The sequence below is a fragment of the Moschus berezovskii genome, chromosome 21 (genome assembly GCF_049115385.1).
Source record: "Moschus berezovskii isolate FMDL1 chromosome 21, NW_MosBer_1.0, whole genome shotgun sequence".
NCBI lineage: Eukaryota > Metazoa > Chordata > Mammalia > Artiodactyla > Moschidae > Moschus > Moschus berezovskii.
Genome location: NC_142480.1, coordinates 35,913,347 through 35,933,019, shown reverse-complemented (window position 1 = coordinate 35,933,019; position 19,673 = coordinate 35,913,347). Strand labels below are relative to the sequence as shown.

General features: G+C 50.1%; 1 protein-coding gene across 4 annotated transcripts; it reads left to right on the top strand.

Moving 5' to 3' along the window:
- Nucleotides 1-485: 485 nt before the first annotated feature.
- UBL7 (ubiquitin like 7) lies at nucleotides 486-13,712 on the top strand. Of its 4 annotated transcripts, none has more exons than XM_055418159.2 (11): nucleotides 486-552; nucleotides 1,898-2,110; nucleotides 3,686-3,805; nucleotides 7,181-7,263; nucleotides 8,028-8,112; nucleotides 8,634-8,691; nucleotides 9,436-9,569; nucleotides 9,827-9,876; nucleotides 10,116-10,283; nucleotides 10,872-10,994; nucleotides 13,463-13,712. In XM_055418159.2, the coding sequence occupies exons 1-11, from the start codon at nucleotides 513-515 to the stop codon at nucleotides 13,598-13,600; spliced, it is 1,212 nt and encodes a 403-aa protein (XP_055274134.2). In that variant the 5' UTR covers nucleotides 486-512; the 3' UTR covers nucleotides 13,601-13,712. The 4 variants fall into 4 exon arrangements, with proteins under 4 accessions (XP_055274134.2, XP_088685647.1, XP_055274135.2 ...); XM_088829521.1 differs by having other exon boundaries at nucleotides 513-640; nucleotides 1,902-2,110; XM_055418160.2 differs by having other exon boundaries at nucleotides 529-602.
- The last annotated feature ends 5,961 nt before the right edge of the window (nucleotides 13,713-19,673 follow it).

Below are 19,673 nucleotides of genomic sequence, written 5' to 3'. Positions count from 1 at the left end.
CTGTACGGACCTGGCGCAACCTGCGGACTCTGCATGCGTGCCAGGACACTGCGGGAATCGCGGGGCTGTAAACATCACACCTGAAACCCACCTGTCAATGCAGGAGACAAAAAAGACGCCGGTTCGATCTCTGGGTCGGGAAGATCCCCTAGAGGAGGGCATGGCAACCCACTCCAGGATTCTTGCCTGGAGAATTCCATGGACAGAGGGGTCTGGCGGGCTGTAGCGCGTGGAGTCGCAGAGTCGGACAGGACCGAAGCGACTTAGCACGCGCGCACGCAAACCTCACGTCAGACCTCGTCCCGGTGATCTGCGCCGTGTGACTGACTGATACATAATGCTTTCACAAGAAAGCACGAAGACACACCCTCACGCCCGGACTTTCAAACTGCAGAGGCGCCACATCCCCGGAAACCGGAAGCTTTACAACTAGCGCCCCCTGCCGGCCGGTTATTTATAAAGGGGCGGGGGGTGGGGGTGGGGGAGCCGCCTCAGGAACTGCAACTCCCAGGATGCAGCGCGGAGCTTCCGGTTTCCGGCGAGAGGACCTGAGTGAGTGTTTACACCGGCGGCCCTGCGGCCGGGTTCCTTCCGCGGGACGGGTGAGGGCGCTGGGTCCCGGGCCGCGCGGGATCGACCTGTGGTGACTAGTTAGCTGGTTCTGTGGGAGTGGTGGGGTCGTCACCCAAGAGACAGTGTCCCTGTCTCAATATTAACTGTCAGTGACCTTGGGCCGCTGACTTCACCTTTCTAGATCTCTCTGTTCCTTCGGCTGTAATATGTAGATGATAATGCCTGTCTCAGAACAGTTGAGAGGATTAAATGATATATAGTATATTAAAAGATCCATTTCCTTCCCTGCCATCAACCTGGAGATGGAAGGTGTGAGGGTGCCTTAGGATCTGCTGCACAGCTTCGAAGCCTTTTCTTTCCTCTTCCAAAGAAGCCACTTTGGAAGCAATAATGATTCTAAGAAGGGCTTGCCTTGTCTTATTTCTCCTAACCGCCGGGTTTCTGATTCATTTTCTGGGCACCCATAAATACCGGGCATTGATTCAAAAAAGACAAAAAATTCTAGTCTTTGCTTTCAAGAGCCTCTAAGAATGAGCTGCAGAGACGATTGAGAAGTAAATAGTATAGATGTTTGTCACCCTTTGTCATGAGGGAATGTGACAACAGAAGGGGGAGGGTGAGAGAACAGAGGATGTTGTGTTTGAGTTGCTCTTGGTCGGAGTTTGCTTAGAGAGGGAACAGGGAAGAGGAGTTATATGCAGAGTTAGCGGATGAGCAGAGTGGGGGAGAGCTTTGTTATGAATCCAGGCTTGGTGGGGGTGGACTTAAGTGTTGGGAAGGGTGGAGCAGCCCAGAACTCTTGAGAGGGGAAGGCTGGTAGAGAGAATAGATGTGAATGTTTTTGAAAGCCAGGCTGTGGTGTTTAGACTTATTCATAGAAGTGGTTTGATTTCTAAACAGAGGAGTGTCTTGATCGGATCTGCATTTTAAAATGATGAGTGGCAGCATGGATATTTAACAGGGAGAAGCAGGAGGCAGGGAGCTTCTGGTAAAGCTGTTCTGGTGATTAAAGCAAAAGTTGATGAAGAAACACAGAGTGTATGTAAGGGAGAGGGTTGGATGATCTCATTTGAACCTCACAACGCTCCTGTTAGGTGCGATGGCATTTTTATGTCCACTGTAAAGCCAAAAGAGGCTTAGAGAGCTGAAGTTTCCTGATGCCATAGAATGAGTGAAAAGAGGACCTCAGATTCTAGTTCAGGCCTCCTGATGCTGCATCCTGAGCTTTTCCAACAGAGTCACAGAGAATTCTCATTCAACCCCTTGGTGGGGTGGGGGTGGTGTAGATCTGTGCTTTAACCACTAAGACTTTGTTCCTTTACAGGGAGAAAGAGAGAGCGCGAAAGAGAGAGGATGTCTCTCTCAGATTGGCACCTGGCGGTGAAGCTGGCTGACCAGCCACTTGCCCCCAAATCTATTCTTCGGTTGCCAGAGACAGAGCTCGGAGAATACTCCCTGGGGGGATACAGTATTTCATTTCTGAAGCAGCTTATTGCTGGCAAACTCCAGGAGTCTGTTCCAGACCCCGAGCTGATTGGTGAGTGAGTCTCTGTGGACTGGGGATGGGCTTCTGCTCTGATTTCTTTTGGGAGAGAATCATTCTGGAATCACAAGGGTAAATTAAGAGTTTGGAGTTTGTTGTCTCATAATGTAAACACTGGACTGCCCTGGTGGTTCAGTGGTAAAGAATCTGCCTGCCTATGCAGGTTCAATCCCTGGGTGGTGAAGATCCCCTGAAGAATGAAATGGCAACCCACTCCAGTATCCTTCCCTGGGAGATGCCATGGGAGGAGGAGCCTGATGGGCTACAATCCATGGGGTTGCAAAAGAGTTGGACCCAACTTAGAGACTAAACAAAAACAAATGTTAACACTGCTGGGAAGTGACTGTTGTTAGGTGAATAGAAACAGATCATATAATAAAACTGTTGGTTGCCATTTTAGTTGTACAATATACTGAACTACTTCACAACATTCCTTAACTATAACATTCTTTGAAAGAGCAAGAACTTGGGTTGGAAGGAGGTGCTGGCTAGGGAAAGGCCCTTAGTATTTGGCATTTGAGGTAGGTCTTAAGGGATGGTTAGAAGGATTTTTGGTTGGTTGGTTGGTTGGTTAGAGGGAAGGCAGTGAAAAAGGAGAGACGGCAAGGGCATTCTAGGTGGAGGAAGAAGGAATTTTAATATAATTTCTTTCTCTTTTTTTATTTTTGACTATGCTGTGTGGCGTGCAGTATCTTTGTTGCCTGACCAGGGATCAAACCCTGGACTCCAGCATCACTTTCACTCTAGTGAAAGTGAATATAATTAAATTGTATTATTAATGCAATGGCATATAAACTAGAAAAATGGTATAAACTGGCAAAAATATATTTTCAGTCATGCATGCTAAGTCTTTTCAGTTGTGTCCAACTCTTTGCAACCCCATGGTAGCCCACCAGGCTCCTTTGTCCATGGGATTCTCCAACCCAACTGGAGTGGGTTTCTGTGTCTTCCTCCAGAGGATCTTCCTAATCCAGGGATCGAATTCATGTCCCTTAAATCTTCTGCACTGGCAGGCGGGTTCTTTACCCCTAGTGCTACCTGGAAAGCCATATATTATTAATGCAATGGCATATAAACAGGCAAAATGGTATAAGCTGGCAAAAAAGTGTTTTTAGTCATAAAAACATGGGGTTCATTCTTTTTTATTGTTACATTTTCCCATTCATTTAAATGGTGCAGTCTCCATGGTGTTAAGCTCTAGAGTTTTCCTGTGCATAGATTCTGTATTTTATCAGTTTGTGCTTGTAACAATTGTTACTAAAATGTATTTGTTTATTTATTTTCAAACTTTATTTATTTTGTATTGGGGTATAGTCCATTAACATGGTTGTGGTAGTTTCAGGTGAACAGTAAAGGGAGTCAGCCATACATATACACGTATCCATTCTTCCCAGGCCCAGCTTCCATCCAGGCTGGCAAAATGTATTTATTAAGTAAGAGGACTTTTTAAAGCATATATCATTCTCTAGCTATCTGTCCAATCAAGATAAGGTTCTTAGGGGACAAAAGGCATTTAAATTGTTATGAGGAGCAAAATATAAATGAACGATTCTTTCCCCCCCACCCCAGATCTGATATACTGTGGCCGGAAGCTAAAAGATGATCAGACCCTTGACTTTTATGGCATTCAACCTGGATCCACAGTCCATGTTCTGCGCAAGTCCTGGCCTGAGCCTGACCAAAAACCGGGTGAGTGTTGGCTCTTAGACAGGCAGAGCTTCTGAAATATCTGCAAGGGAAGGAGGGTCTGTGTGTCCTTGAGGCAAGGGCCTGGGTGGAACATAGGAGCGATTTACTGAGATGATAATAAAGGATATCTTTATTATTTATTGGATTAGACACATTGATGAACAGTGTAATTTTGATCTTCTTGCTTCCAGCGGCCACTAACAGAAGGCACTTTTAAGGTCATTACCCATTGTTTTAGTGGGATGGAGAGTATGTATTTATTTAAATTCCTTTAGGGCAGCAGTTTGTTTCTCAGTGAACCTTGTATTTTTTTGTTATTTTTGTTCTCATTAGAAAGAAGCTGAGAACTCCTTGCCCTCCTCTAAATGTTATAGTGTGTTCTCATGTTCGCAAATCTTCCCACAAACTGCCTCAGGCGGGTGATTTGTTCAGTCACCTCACTCCTGCTAATTTATTTTCCTGGAGTTTGAGAATATTTGAATGGTATGAAAGTAGCTCTTGGAGGAAACATACAAAGCCTCTCATGCCTTTCTGACTTATTGATCAAAGGTGCTGCTTGGAATTCATAATTTAAATTTCGCATCTGTGTTTTAAAAGCCTCCCTGAGGATAAAGCTAAGCTGTGTAGGAGATTAGCTTTGTTAAAAACGGGCAGTTTGACATATTTTAATAATGTTCACAATTGCTGTGACTGGTTATCAGCTTGAAATTCTCCCTCTTTTCAATTCTAAACATAAAGGACAAAAAGATCTTCTTTTATACCCTGATGGGAAGTGAGAAAGAGAAAGGCAGTCTCTGGTATCCAGGGGCTGGCCTGGCCTTCAGCTAGGCCTTGAATCGTGAATAGTTTCACAGGTCACCAGCATCTACAAGGCCACTCACTCTGGGGCCATAATGGATCCAGAAAAAAACAAGATTTCTTCTCATTTCTGAACAGAGCCATAAACCTGCACATTGACCAACCACAGAAATGACCAAATAACCCTCTATCCTGCCTATTAGGAGTGACTGCTGTTTCTTTACCAATTTCAGCTTTCATCTTGCTCTAGTTTTCCTTCCTTCTAGATAAGAATTATTAAGATACCTAATCATAAAATCACCCCCACTTCCTGACAGCCTCCAATCCACAACAAAACCCTGCTTCCTTAAACTTCCCTCACTGAGTCCCCTAACTAAAGCCCAAATCCCCTGAGTCCCTTCTAGCCTGCTCTTGTTGAGATGCCCCATAGTTCTGGTGGTGCGCGTCCCCTCTGTAAGAGCAGTAAACACACCTTGCACAGCTGCAGGTGTGCCCCTCTGGTCTTTGGCTGGAGGGGATTGACAGACGGAAAGGAGCATTTGTTGCTTCTTCCAGCCAGATTGTTGCTGTTTGATATCTCATTTAATCAAGTGGCTCAGCAGGTCAGGTAACAGTATTAGCATTTTATACATGAAGAAAAAGAGAGTTAGAAACGTATTCATTCAAGGTCATCTGCTTAGAAAAATGAATGCAAAAGCTGGGATGTGAATCCAGATTTTCCTGGCTCAAGAGTATTCTTTCCACTGGGCTGGCTGCCTCCCACTTCCAAAGGATGAGATTAGCTCAGAGACATTAGAGAGACAACCGTAACTCCTAGCTGATTATGGGCTTAAGATTTCGAATCCTTTTTATCCCCTGAAAATTTATTTTTGAAGCAAACGGACTTTTTATTCAGAGGTGAAAATAAACTTTTACGTTTGAAAAGAAATTTTTGTGACAGCATTTTAGATATTTTATCCTTGCGTGTTCTTTCAAAAGGAAGCACATTTCTTTATATTTTCTACCAGATTAGATCCTGTAGGAGGAGAAAGTGTCAGTTGCTTCCTTCCCACCTGGATCCCTTTGGTGTTTCTCTGCAGAAGGTTACAAATCCCTTTAGGATCTCACTTAAGCCTGCTGTTTGAGCAGGGGTGTGTACCTTGGGCTCCAGCACAGAAACAACTTAGTGTTCCTTCAAAGCACCTCATGCTTATGTTCTCCCAATTCTCGTTTAGGCCTGCAATACCTTTTCCCCCAGTCACCGTCTGTTCTGCCTTCAATACTCCTCTCAGACGTTCTCTCCCGGGAGGTGTGGTCCTCCCTGTCAGTAGTGCTGTCTGCCTCCGTGTGCCTAATGGCCTCACTCTGGTCCATGTCTCTGTTGTTGAAGCCCTCAGCATGGTATTTTGTAGTTGTGTGTATGTGTGTTTGATTCTGTCTCATTTCTCCTACTGTCGTAAGAGTTCCTTGATGGCAGGGACTCTTACTTTTTGCATTCCTGTGCCTTGCACAAAACAAGATTCACTCCCAAAGTGTGGAATAAATACTTAACACAAATTTGTTTAACGAATAAGCCAGGTAACTTACTTCAGGTGAGTATTTTTCATAAGAGATAACCCTCATGATTAGAACAACAGGTAAGGGTGTGGTTGCCACACAGAACCCCAAGGGTGCCATTCTCCTTGCTTTGGGAATCGTGTCTTTGGAGTTGAGCAGTGCAACACTTTTAAAAGTGTGCTTCAGGGTGGACTTCCTGCCTACTCCCCCTTCTTTGACCGAAATTTCTATGAAGTGGGCTGATATTCTAAATTATCTATGAAATGGGCAGATGTCCTAAATAGTAAAGTGACCAAGTAAAACTAAGACAACTGGTAGACTTTCCCGTATGTATGAGTCATAACGTCCAAAGATCAAAAAGGAACTTTGAGTCCTAGTGACATGCTTGTTTTTGGACATGTGATGAAAGTTTGTTCAGAAGCCTAGAGGTACAATGTTGTCTTGGTCCTTCTTGTATTTGTTTTTTTTTTTAAATCAAAATAATATTTCAGAGGCCTGAAGGAAAGTCCCTAGGAAAAAACAGTTACCCCCCTGCCTAATCCTCTCACCTTGGCTTGTTCCCATCCACCCTTGGCCCACACACACACTGACATCTCATAAAGTTTTACTAGAGAACACCCATACAACTTTATGTTCTATTTCTTTCTCTTAACATATTGTGTCAACTTGGCTCCATATTGTTCAGATGGCTTGCAGCACTTACTTTAAATCACTGCACAAAAGTCTACTGAGTTCATTGTACCCTCCACCTTTCCAAGTGTGAAAAGTCTAGAATTCCTGCAGTAGGACATTGATCATAACAGTCTCTTTCCTAAGGTAAGAGTCTCTTCTGCTGGAACTTGAATCTGTTTATCTACCGAAGAGGCTTAAAAAGAGAGTGCAGTTTTCATGTCTGTGGCGTAGCTTTTTTTGATCGGGTGCCCATTCTTAGTGGGGTAAGGAGGGAAGAGAACCTGCACCTGGACTCTGGCTGAAGCGATGCTCTGCGTCTGTGGCAGGGTGAGGCCCCGGTCATAGGGTAACTGAGTGTCTCATCCCCAGAACCTGTGGACAAAGTGGCTGCCCTGAGGGAGTTCCGAGTGCTGCACACTGCCCTGCACAGCAGCTCCTCCTACAGGGAGGCGGTGAGTGTGTGCTGCGCCCTTTGTGAGACTCGGCAGGCCTGCTGGAGAGGGGTGATGCAGAGAGGGAGCCGGAAGCTGGTTGCCATGGCTCCCCAGAGTTCCTTGGAGAGGTTTCGCCGTGTCTGTGGGTCCCAGTAGAACCCTGTCTTCCCCCAAAGAGGCTCTCAGCTAGGCATTGTTGATTACCTCTGATGATAATGATACAGCCTCTCCTGACATTGGCCTCATGGAATGAATATAGTCACAGTCAAAGGATCCGTATGCTGTTTCTGCTGGGCCTTATTCTTTGACTTGGACTGAACTGCTTGCCCACCGCTCCTTCCCAGGATCCCTTCACTGGGAAAATGCACTGATGACTTTCCATAGGAGAGTTGATAAGCAAGATGAAGACAGCTGCAAACTTCCCAATATATATAAATGCAAAATGATAGTTGTTTGGGGATTGAAAAGGACTTTTGGAATCTAGAGAAACCTTTGTTATTGGGCTTATAATAAGAGCTTTTATTGTGAAAGCATTAGAACTAGAAATGGGGGAAAGGACCATAGATTGAAGGCTTATTGTGATCTTGCTTTTATGTTGTTTCCCCTCCAATAAGCCATGATCTTAGAGAAAAAAAGAGGTTCCTCTCTTTCCTGGGGCTGTTGTTCCATTGTGGTGGTGTGTGTGCGAGCACTTAGAGGAAGTAAGGACTTCAGCTATGTGTGGGTATTTCTGAGTGCACCGAGCTAGTGGGAGTGCTCAGCCCTCCCCATTTCTCCTGCAGGTCTTTAAGATGCTCAGCAATAAGGAATCTCTGGATCAGATCATTGTGGCCACCCCAGGCCTCAGCAGTGACCCCATTGCTCTTGGTAAGTGCAAGGCTGAACTGAAGGAAAAAGGAACTGTTGAAGAAGGAGAAGCCAGGGGGAGGCCATTACCTTAAAGAAGCTTTGACACATCATGTGAAGATTCACTGGTCTTGTGGCAGGAGGGGGAGTAATCCAGATGTGTTCCATATACCGAACCCTCCAAGACCTGCAGCCCCACAGAGAAATCGTGGCCTAACACACACCAGAAATGAGACTGTGAGGAAGACATGTGAGGGCAGCAGTTAGCCCAAACCACAGCAGTCAGGGAAGACTTCCTGCACACCTTGATGGACAAGGGAAGAACCTAGAGACACGGGGAAAGAGGCTGGGGTGCTGTGCACAGTATGTAACCTCCGTGCGGGGGGCAAATAGGGAGCACAATGGAGAGCACGTGGGTTGTGCTGCTGGCACTTGTCTCCCCCACTTTCCATGAGTATCCCTGTTAAACTGGTTGCTCCAAGGCCTCCCCACTGGATCTGGCTAAATTTCCTGTCTCTGAGGTGAGCCCTGTTCTCCTTCAGGGGTTCTGCAGGACAAGGACCTCTTCTCTGTCTTTGCTGATCCCAACATGCTTGATACGTAAGTGTACCCATCTTACTAAGGGCACTTTTTCTCTCCTCATGGTCGGGCCAGAAGCCTAATGGTCGCCCTGGATTCTGCTCTTGGAGCCAGTCCCCCAAATCTGTCTTCTGAATGTGTCAGGAGGTGGGGAGGAGCCAGGGCTGGAGGAAGGGGTGTGGGGTGGAGGGGGAGGTGAGGACAAAGCCCAAGGGCAGGGGCAGTCAGAGGTGGGGATGAAGAAGGGTCCTGAGGGAGGTGACTTTGCATGCCGTGTTCAGTTTAGATCTCATTCAGTAGATATTAGGGAGCCTGTGAAGGATTTTAAGCTGGGAAAGAAATAGGTTCATATATCCCAAAATTTTAGAGTTGGAAGGGAAAGTAGAGGTTATGTCCCTTTATCTTCCAGTGAAGAAAATAGCCAAACCCTTGGGAGAGAAGGGACCAGTCAAAGACTGCCCAATGAAGTGGTGTTGGGAGTCGAGACAGGAGACTACCCCTGAGCCTCTGGGCTGTGCGTGTCCCATCATGCATTGCCAGAGAGGAGAGTGAAGCATCTGCGGGGGCCCCAGGGTGAAGGCCTGCTGATGCTGGAGGCAGAGCAGCAGGAAGACAAGCCTCCTGGACGGAGGTGCTGAAGACTGGGAAATTTAAGGACAGGCAGGGGTGACTGGACTGTTATGAGGGGTGCCCAGAATTCCTGTCAAACCCAAGGATGCTGTTTTCTTCTTAGTCACCCTTGAGTTTCTTCCTGCTCCATCTCAGGTTGGTGCCTGCTCACCCTGCCCTGGTCAATGCCATTGTCCTGGTCCTGCACTCGGTGGCAGGCAGCACCCCTCTGCCGGGGGCGGACTCCTCTTCCCGGGGCATGCCCTCCAGCTCCTACCGGGACATGCCAGGTGAGCCCCTAGACTGCGGGACGCGGGCCCCCTGGGGAACAGGCAGTGGCCCAGGGCTTTGCTTTACTCGCAGCTATGTATAGTGCTAGCAGAGGGTGTTCCTTGGGAGCTCTGGGTTTGAGTCAGGGAGAGCATCTGTCTTGTAATTTTCCAGGGGAGAGATGAGAACATGAATTTGGAGTAACTAGCGCTGGGATGCTGGAGCAGCGCCTGTGCCTTGCTGTTCCTCCTCCTGAAATCTGTCCTCCCTCCTCCAGGTGGCTTCCTGTTTGAAGGGCTCTCTGATGATGAGGACGACTTTCACCCTGTAAGTGACCAGGCTGCCTGCCATTTGGGGGAGATGGTGCTGAGGAGGCACCCTCCCCGGGACCTGGCACGCCCAGCAGGGGGTGGTCAGAGGCCCTGTGGGGCCCAGGTGTATCACACTATTGCTGTGAACCTGGCAGCCTGGGGAGTCTCCCCAGGAACTGTTCCTGGAGCAGGGGTGGGGTTCATCTGAGATCCACTCAGGGCTGCCGCCCTGATCTGGGCACCTCCCTTGTCCAGAGCGCCAGGTCCACGCCCTCAAGCAGCACCCCCAGCTCCCGCCCAGCTTCCCTGGGGTACAGTGGAGCTGCCGGGCCCCGGCCCATCACCCAGAGTGAGCTGGCCACCGCCCTGGCCCTGGCCAGCACTCCGGAGAGCAGCTCTCACACGCCGACTCCTGGTACCCAGGTATGGAGAGGGTGGGTGGGAAGGTCCAGGCCAGGCCCCCAGGGAGAAGGGCTCAGTGGTAGAGTGGGTTTACCTTTGCCGATCCTTGTGCTCCATCTGCTTTGATCTGAGCTCTACCTGGAGCCCCAGTGGGTTTCCCACGGCAGCTCAGGCGACCTCCCCTCACCTGCCTTTAGGCTCAGAAGTCTGGGGCTCATCCCAGGCCTGACTGACTCTTCCCAACAGTTGGAAGAACCTCCTGTCAAGAATGAATAGGTCCTTAGTTATTCCTGAAAGTGTCCAAGCGTATATCACAGGCTTAAGCATTCCTGGTGATAGTCACTCCAGCCAGCAAAGCTGTCTTCTCCCAGTGTGGGTTCTAGGCTCTGTCAGGGGTCCCATTGCATCTCTCTGGAGCAAAAGAGTACAGAACCCTTCCTGCCCCCATAGAGAGCTTTTAGGTAGCTCTGTGTGGCTGTCTCATGCTGGCCCCTGCTGGGAGGCAGTGGTGGGGCACCCAGTGCACCCTGGGGTGATGTGACAGCTGTGGGTGTGTGCTGGGAGACTGGGGTGGCTCTGAGGGTGGCACTGACCATGGTCTATCTCTAGGGCCACTCCTCAGGGACCTCCCCAATGTCCTCCAGCGTCCAGTCAGGGACGCCCATCACCAACGATCTCTTCAGCCAAGCCCTGCAGCATGCCCTGCAGGCCTCCGGGCAGTCCAGCCTTCAGGTCAGTCTTCCCCCTTCTGATGTTCACACGGCTTCATTGGTATTTTGGACGCTGAGCTTTTCTCTGCTTTCCGGAGGCCCTTCCCACTTGACCTGCTTTGCTGCAGGAACAGCTGGGGCGTGGCAGCGTGACAGGAGAGGGTGCTCCCAGCAAGGGCTGTTGTCCCTGCGGCTTCCACTCCTGCACCCAGTGCCCATGGCCTGGCTCCATTGACCACCTGGCTTGGGTGTTTCAGTGGCTGTTTCAGTTGAGGAGTCACTCATCCATCCTGTGAGCACTGACTGAGCCTTGAGCATATCTGGTCCAATCTTGGTCCAGCTCCTGGGATCGTGATGAGCCAGTCCTCATCCCCGCCATGGAGGGGCGCCAGACAGTCTCTGAACTGAGGGAACAGCAGGGTGAGAAGCAGGCCCAGGCTTGAGGTCAGGTAAAACCTTTCTGAGAAAGTGGTGTTGTACCTACTGTCAAAAAATTAATTAGAGGTTAGCCAGGCAGAGAAGGGGATGTTTGGTTGAGGGGATGTGGTGTCCCGGCAGAGGCGGCTACCTGTTTGAGCGGATGTGGAGGTACATATGGCAAATCGTCAAGAGCAGAAGGCAATATCCCTGATGGAAGATCCTGCAGAGTAAGGGAGAGCAGACGCCTGAGTGTGAGGACCTTGAGTGCCTGCGTAAGGAGATGAGGCTTGTCCTGCGGTCACCAGGGAACGACACTGTCTCCTCTGCCTCATGGAACATGGAAGCTTAGCTAGCAGCTGAGTGCATGGCCCAAGGGGTTCACATTTTATTGCACGCCTCTGTGCACACGCTGTTTGCTCTACTCTCTTTCCTTTGCTCCTAAGCCTGGGGCATGAACGTCATTTTTGGAGCTGGTCCATGGTTCTGAAGCCGGTGAGTGACAGGGACAGGGTCGGCCCGTGTGGCTCTCACGGCCCCGTGTGGCTCTGGTGGACAGTGAGGGGAGCAGGAGCAGGACCTGGAGACTGTTGGTGTTTTCGGTTCCTTCATCATCTGCAGCCTGATGCTTGTTCGCTCTGCTTTTCAACTCAGAAGCTTTTACGTCTCCACCTGGCCTGTAAACTGAACTTGAGTTGGTTTCTGTGGTTTTCTAAAAATCCTCCACATCCTCACCCTTGCTTGCCTGCTTCTTTGAATTTGCATTTCATCCCCAGTGCCTTCTCCTTCCCACAGTGTGAACACATCGTTTTCCCTAAGGTGTGCACTTCCTCTTTCATGAGGCAGAGATATTGAAAATACTAAATTTCTTTAAATTCATAGAGAAGGCCTTTCATAGCTGAAAGTCAAAAAATCAAGGAACCATTGTATAAAGAGTAACACATATTTTGAGTTCATAAATGTGAAATTTTCTGCAAAGCAAGCCAAACCAAACCAACATACAAAAAGAACAAGCAACGTCTGAAAGCTGATCACAAAGTTGGAAAGAAATCTATAACGCAGATCAGACAAAGGGAAAACCTCCCTGAACTGAAGTTCTAGTGATTTAGGACCAACAGCTCCATAGAAAAGCAGGCGAAGGATAGTAACAGACCGTTCACCAAAAAGGAAGCACAGATGGCCTGCAATTCCTTGCAGTCCCATTGCTCGGAATTTATCCCAGAGATGCATGTGCAGGCAGAGAGTGACATTTGTATAGAACCAGTCACCGCAGTTTTTCTATAGCGGCAAAGATTGGAAGCTGCCCTGTTGTGGTACATTTCAGGACATCCACAAGTGTTTTCTGTGATACCTTAATATGTTAGAAAAAAAGGAGAGATATAAGACAAGGGTAAGTACAGGAATGTGTATTTATATTTCCTCAAAGACAGTAAAGTAGGTTACCAGGAATGGGGGAGACGAGTGGATGCGCGTGAGACTTTTCACAGTTTGGTGTTGGTGGTTTAGTCACTCAGTTGTGTCCGACTCTTGCAGCCCTACTGACTGTAGCCCACCAGGCTCCTCTGTCCATGGGATATCCCAGGCAAGAATACTGGAGTGAGTTGCCATTTCCTTTTCCAGGGGATCTTCCCGACCCAGGAATCGAACCCGGGTCTCCTGCATTGCAGGCAGCCTCCTGTAGTGCAGTTGGATTCTTTACCAACTGAGAGCCACCAGACACTGTGTATCACACTAAAACAACAAAGTTTATTTAAAAGTGTGTGTGTGTGTAGGTACAGCAGAGAAAGAAAGTAATCTTTTGAAATTTAGACATTGTATACTTTATGTTTTTTCTTTTTGATCTTGATGATACATTTTCCCCCTTTTTTTTTGGAAAAACTTAATTTGTTCCCTAAACCCTCAGGCCTCTCCATAGACCTCCTCAAGACAGTCTGCAGACCTCCTTGATGTGCTATGTTGTATGGAACCTCATGTCAGCGGCTTTCCTGGAGGAACACACCTCCTTCTGCTAGAGGTGAACAAGTCTCTGTTGGATTCTTACTGACCGCTCCTGCCTGTCCTGTCTTTCTGCAGAGCCAGTGGCAGCCCCAGCTGCAGCAGCTGAGGGACATGGGCATCCAGGACGATGAGCTGAGCCTGCGGGCCCTGCAGGCCACCGGGGGAGACATCCAGGCGGCCCTGGAGCTCATCTTTGCCGGAGGAGCCCCGTGAACTCCCTGCTCCTCCTGAACCCCCAGCAAACTGCTAAGGCAGCTGCCCATGGGAAGCACTCTTGAAAGTGCCCCGTCTCTACTCTCCCCAATACACCTGATGGTCGACCTTCTGCTTTGTCCAGTGTGTGGCCTTTCTGGCTGATTTGAGTGGGTAGAGGTGGTGGTGGGGCAAGCGTGGTGTGCGGGTTCTGGTGCCACGGCATCAGCTGGCCCCTGCTTCTGGGCCCTGGGTGGAGAAGCTGAGATCTGCGTCCCAAGATGCCGCATGATATCCACACTGGTTTTTTGGCAGAAGTTTCCAGTGATAGCCTCCAGGCCCTTTGGCGCTCTGGGTGTGGCCTCCTCTGAATGTGCCCAGGGACTGCTGCCCAGTCTCCAGGGTGGCTGCTCTGTTAACGGCTGTGGCCAGAAGAGCCTTGTGGTCCTGAGATGACCGGTCTGAGGAGTGGCTGGGTGGAAGCTCACCCCACTCCCCCGCCATTGCTCCCTCTCCCAAAGGCTTGCGAAAGATTCCTTGGCCCTCCCGTGGCCCAGTCTCACCAGCCGCTCTGATGCCTGCTCTGTAATGATGCCAGGATCCAGGCCTCAGAGCCATGCCAGGAGGCAGGGCCCACTTCTCTGTCCTGAAGGCATAAATACAAGAGCAGTTAAATAACAATACGAAACAACAACAGCAACACCAACAGGGCCCAGCCTTCGTGTTGCAGAGAGGGCAGCAACTCCAAGCTGCTGCTCCATCTGCCTGAGCTCCCACTCCCCTTGGCACAGCGTTCCCTGGTGCGTCGCAGGCATGTCCAAGTTGAGCGAGTGGGTTTCATGTGCTTTGAATACTCTGTCAGGAAGAAATCCTTCCCTTCAGCTGGTGTTTCGGTGGGAAGTTGCTCAGAGGTCTGCTCCTGCCATGTGCCTTTGGCAGAGATTTCATCCGCAGCCTCCACGCTCACGTCATTCATCTTCTGCTTGTCATCTCCTGGGACAAAAGATTTACCCCTGATTAGGACTGCCTACTCTGTCCTTGCTTCCTCAGAGCATTTACCTCTTAGCTCCCTTTCTGTCTCGAGGAACCACACACAGCAAACGTGCTCCCTCTGCTCTGTGAGCTGGGCTTCAGTTCAGGAGAGTTGGGCTTCTCAGATAAAGAATCTGTCTGCCAATGCAGGAGAAGCGGGCTTCATCCATGGGTTGGGAAGATCCCCTGGAGTAGGAAATGGCAAACCATTCCAGTATTCTTGCCTGGAGAATTTCACGGGCAGGGAGGAGCCTGGTGGCCTACAGTTCATGGGATCACAAAGAGTTGGACACAATTGAGAGACTGAGCGCACACAAGGAATTCACTTGCCCTTGGACCTGCCCTCCTGGATTTGGCCCCTCACAAGTCCTGTTCCTCTTTCCAGATGGCCTCCAGTCTCGGTGACACTGCAGAGAGATCCTTGGGAGGCTCCACTGTTCCACATGTGGTCTGAACATGTGGTTTTTTCCTTCCAGAAAATGGGAAGCCTCCACATTTCCCTCCATCCAAGAGCTAATGTTGAGGGGTGTTTGCATTGGCTGAAAGGACTCAGAACTCCCCAGGCTTCTTGTGCCAGGCCTTTTTGTGTCTCACTGGTCTGCCTGGAACCCAACTGCCTCTTTGTGGTCCGGAGCAAAGACCAGGAAGCTCTGTCTTTGAACCTGATGTGTCTGGCTTGTTTGTGATGGAAACAAAGGCCAATTCCATCCTCACAGGCTTGTCTGGTCAAATGGGGCTGACACAGCCCTTCTCGTCCCCACGATACAGCCCGCCTTGAGCTGGTTTCCGTCCTGTGGCAACTTGCCTCCGGCCCCCAGGGACTGTGCTAGGTCTCCTTGACACCCCTGGCCCGTTATGCTGTGAAACACTTGGGTCACCTTGCCCTGTCCCTGGAACCGACTCCCAAATACCAGTTACACTGCTTCCCAGAATTGAACTGTCCCCACAGTTTCCCTTTCCCTTCTTTGTCAGTTCTTTCCTCCAGGGTCTGGGTATGTTGGCTTTGCTTCCTGTAGCCATGTTTTAAATAATATATTTTAGGTCTGATAAGTGCCCCCACTGAACCTGGGGCTTTCCAAGGGCCAAGGGCTCCTTCCTCACTATTGTCCCCTTTATCCTTTCAACAAACATTCATTTGGTCTCTACTTGTGCCAGTTAAACACGACGAGGGCCTTGCTCTCACAGAGCCATGCTGTTGGTAAGACAGACAAATGTGTTTACACTAAGCCTGATGAGAATAGGCCAGGCCAGTCCTGTGGGCTTGGGCTGATAGGAAACGGAGCTCCATTGGGTTAGGGTGGGGTGTGTGTGTGTGAGGGACTTTAGGGTGGGGTGTGTGTGTGAGGGACAGCTGCCTGGAGAAGGTGGCATCTGACGTGAGGCCTGTAGCAGGTGAGGAGGAATTGGGCCAGAAGGTGTACATTCAGAGTGGGCCGGGAGTGGAGAGGACATGGCTCCTGGAGCCCTGGGTGTGAGGGTGGACTTCAAGGCAGGCAGAGGCTGGAGTGCTCTCAGCCTTGGAAGGAGTTAGGACTTATCCTCGGGCAGTGGGAAGTCACAGGAGAAGCTGCATTAAGGGGGAGAGCTGGGTTTACATTTTAGAAAGGCCGCTGGTTGCTGTGTTTGAAGAGATGGGGAGCGGGGCGAGCTTGGGCAGGGGAGACCAGTGAGGAAGCTGTGATCCGCTTAGAACTGCCAGAGTGTGATGGGCAGTGTGGCGGGTGCGGAGAAGGGTGGGTGGGGCAGGAGAGAACTTAGTCAGCGTTGACGGCTCACCTTGGCAAAGGTGAGTATATTATGATTAGCTCCATTTATCAGATGGGGGCACCAAGGGTGAGAGGTTACCTGTCCCTGGTGTCATGGTGGTGCAGTGGGCAGATCAGCCTTGGAAGCTCAGGTCCACTTCCAAACCTGGCAGCCTTCCCACTGCGGCCCATGGCTTCTGAGAGTGAAGTGGGAGGTGTGTGTGTGGGGGTCTCATCAGGCTGAGGAGCTAAGCCTTCACCCCGAAGGGAGAGAGCAGCCCGTGGATGACTCTAGGCGGGGCAGTGGAGGACCAGACTCGTGTGAGAGAATCTGACAGCTGCGTGGAGGCTGGATTTGTGGGAAGTGAGACTGGGAGTGGGAGGCCAGCTAGGAGGCTCGCTGCCTGCAGATGGGACACGGTGGGGGCCTCGACTAGAGTTGCAGCAGGGGGCTGGGAGGAGGAGAGGGATGGGAGATGTGAAAGACCAGATTTGGGGGGCAGGCAGGATGTGAGTAGGTAGAGGGTGGTGCGGCAGGAGTGAAGCACTGGGCTTGGGATTCGGCGTACAAGACCAGTTGGGATATACTGAGCTGGAGGGGCCGTGAGACAGCCAGGTGGGGGTGTCTGGGAGACAGCTGGAGGTTTCTAGGCTGGAGATAATTATCAGGAAGTTTTAAATTGAATGGGCCTGTGTCAAGAGAGAAGGGCATTCAGCTTTTCAAGGAAAGACAGGAAAAGGGACACCCACTATGGAGTTAGACTTTATACAAATAGTGACTGACGGACGTGAGACCCGAAAGGAGGAGTTGGCTGCTTCTGGGAATGCGAGAGCAGGAGTCATCAGAGCTGGACAGAAAAAGCGAGAGAACTGGACAAAAGGGGCATGGTCGGGTGGTATGAAGTACCACCGAGAAGTTTGGTGACCCAGGGGCTGACCTTGGACTTACCGTTTGAGCCATGGTTACTCTGGCATAGAGCCCAGTTGCAGGGGTTGAGGCCTGACTAGGTGGGGACAGTGGAGGCAGGGAGGACAGAGAACCCTGGAGTACCTGACCAGGGAGAGAGGGTGGTTGAAGGGAAGATAGGATAGAGAGTGAGCGTTTGCAGTTCAGCAGAGGTGAAGTTGGAATTGATCACGAGAACTTTTCTAGGAAGCGAAGGGGAAAAAAAAGGAAGCGACCCCAAAATAGAATATGCAAATATGCAGAGATGGGTGAGTTTTCTGAACAGATCCCTTCTCCTGATATAACTCAAATTTGGCTGCGCTGGCATGGGCTGGGCTGGCACAGCTTGCTGGGCACATGGGCCCCGGTTCTGCTTCTTGCCTCAGCCCCATATGGCCTCGGCCCCCGACAAAGCTCTGAGTCCTACCCTGAGGTGGCCTCTTGTAGCCTCTGCCACAGCCTTTGGCAGTGAATGTGTTGAGGGTGGGGGGTGGGGGTTGGTATTTAGGCCTCCCTCTCTCTGCTTGCCCAGCCTCTCCAAACCCGCCCTGGCCCTGGGTTGGGGTTGGATCAGCTTGGCTGTGCCCCTGGCTCCCCTAGGGCCGGCCATATTTTGTCTCCTATAGACTCTGCAGTTGCTGGTAACAGAATTCTGTCTCCTGTGTGCCTGAAATGCCTTTCGCGGAGGCCCAGGCACGGCCCTATTCAACCTTGGCAAAAGCAGCTCACAGCAACGCAGGGCAACAGTGCTCATTTATCAAGCACCCTCTCTGTGCCAGTCACTGAGCTAGGCACTCACATATGCCATCTCAGTGGATCCTCACAACAACTCTGAAAAGTAGACCTTATTATCCCCATTTACAGATGAGTGCTTCCTGTTAACCGGACGTGACTGTGCCGGGAAACAGGCTGTGCTAGAACTTGGTCAGGATTGTGTCCGTGTGATTCCATCAATGCACGCACCTGAGGCCTCATGCCTGCCTGGAAGGCCGGAAGCCACTCAAAGGGCCTGAAGGGTCTGCTCACTACTTATCCTTCCTGGAAGTGGAAGCCTGAGTCCTGGAGGGAAATCAGGCTTCTAAGTCAGACTGACTAAAGTGTAGGTCTCTTTTCCACAGAGAACCTAACCTCTTGGAGCCTCAGTTGTGTCCTGTTTGACATTTTTCCTCAACATATGTAAGTAGACATTGACAACATGTATACCAGAGATGCCAAGGCACTCAGAGATGGACTGGTGAATCTTCCAGATGACCGATGGAGTCAAGATCCTGATAATGAGGCGCCCCTGACAGGGATAGAAACAGAGACACTCTGAGGTCCTGTGGGGTGTGGGGGGTGGGGGAACCAGAAAACTGTACTCTTCTGCGTCATGGAGTCTCCTTTCTTCCCCTCTTGGGCCCAGATCCGGACTCAATCTCTCAACCAGTCTCTCAGAAAGCCACTGCTGATGGATGGGAGTTGGTTCAAGGACCACCCTAAGCTAAGATCAACAAGATTTAGCAGCCCAGTGTCTCGGCCCAATAAGGCGGTGCCTCTGGAGGGGCTGTGATAGGAGCGGAGAAGCCTTTCCATTCCTTGACTCCTCCATCTCTCTTCTAGGTGCTGTGTTCTGATCTGAACCCAATCTCTGAAGGAGATGGTCACAAACCAGACTGCCTAGGATGATCTCAGTAGATATTTGTTAAATGACTGGTTGATGATGTCCTAGGGACCAACCAGGATTAGAGAGACCAAGCAAAGCCCCATGAGGGACCGAGTTGGAAGTGGAGTTATTTACCCTGAAAAAAAAAAGATTTCGGGGACATGACCTCTGTGTTTAAATCTCTGAAGGGCTCTATTCCAGGAAGAGTGATTAGATGTGGTCTGTGAGGACAGAGGCCTTAGAGGACAGATTTAGGACCACTGAGTAGGAGTCTTCCACTGGGGAAGAAGCCTTTGTTTGTCAGAGCTAACAAGATGGGCAAGGCTGCCTTGCGGGTAAGCGCATCCTCACTGGATGTAAGCAGATGCTACATGACATCCAAAAGGGCTGTTGGAAGGGCTCCCAGGTTGGACTGAATGACCTCTGAGGGTTACTTCTGACCCCAAGAATTGGGGTATCCAGGAAAGGAAGTGAATGTGGGAAATCACATGTTTGCATGCATTTCTTTTCCTCACTCAGGTGACCCTAGCAGGCCCAAGGATCACATCAGAACTGGAAGGGTCCTGGGATGCCTCCTATCCTCCAGAGATTTAAAAGCATGTTTATTTCAGCCTAAGGACTTCCCTGGTGGCTCAGATGGTAAAGCATCTGCCTACAATGTGGGAGACCCAGGTTCAATCCCTGGGTCGGGAAGATCCTCTGGAGAAGGAAATGGCAACCCACTCCAGG

Coding starts and splice junctions, on each gene's coding strand:
- UBL7 (XM_088829521.1), top strand. CDS start 513: ATGCAGCGCGGAGCTTCCGGTTTCCGGCGAGAGGACCTGAGTGAGTGT. Junction 3,806..7,180: donor TGAGCCTGACCAAAAACCGG/GTGAGTGTTGGC, acceptor TCTCATCCCCAG/AACCTGTGGACAAAGTGGCT. Junction 7,264..8,027: donor GCTCCTCCTACAGGGAGGCG/GTGAGTGTGTGC, acceptor TTTCTCCTGCAG/GTCTTTAAGATGCTCAGCAA.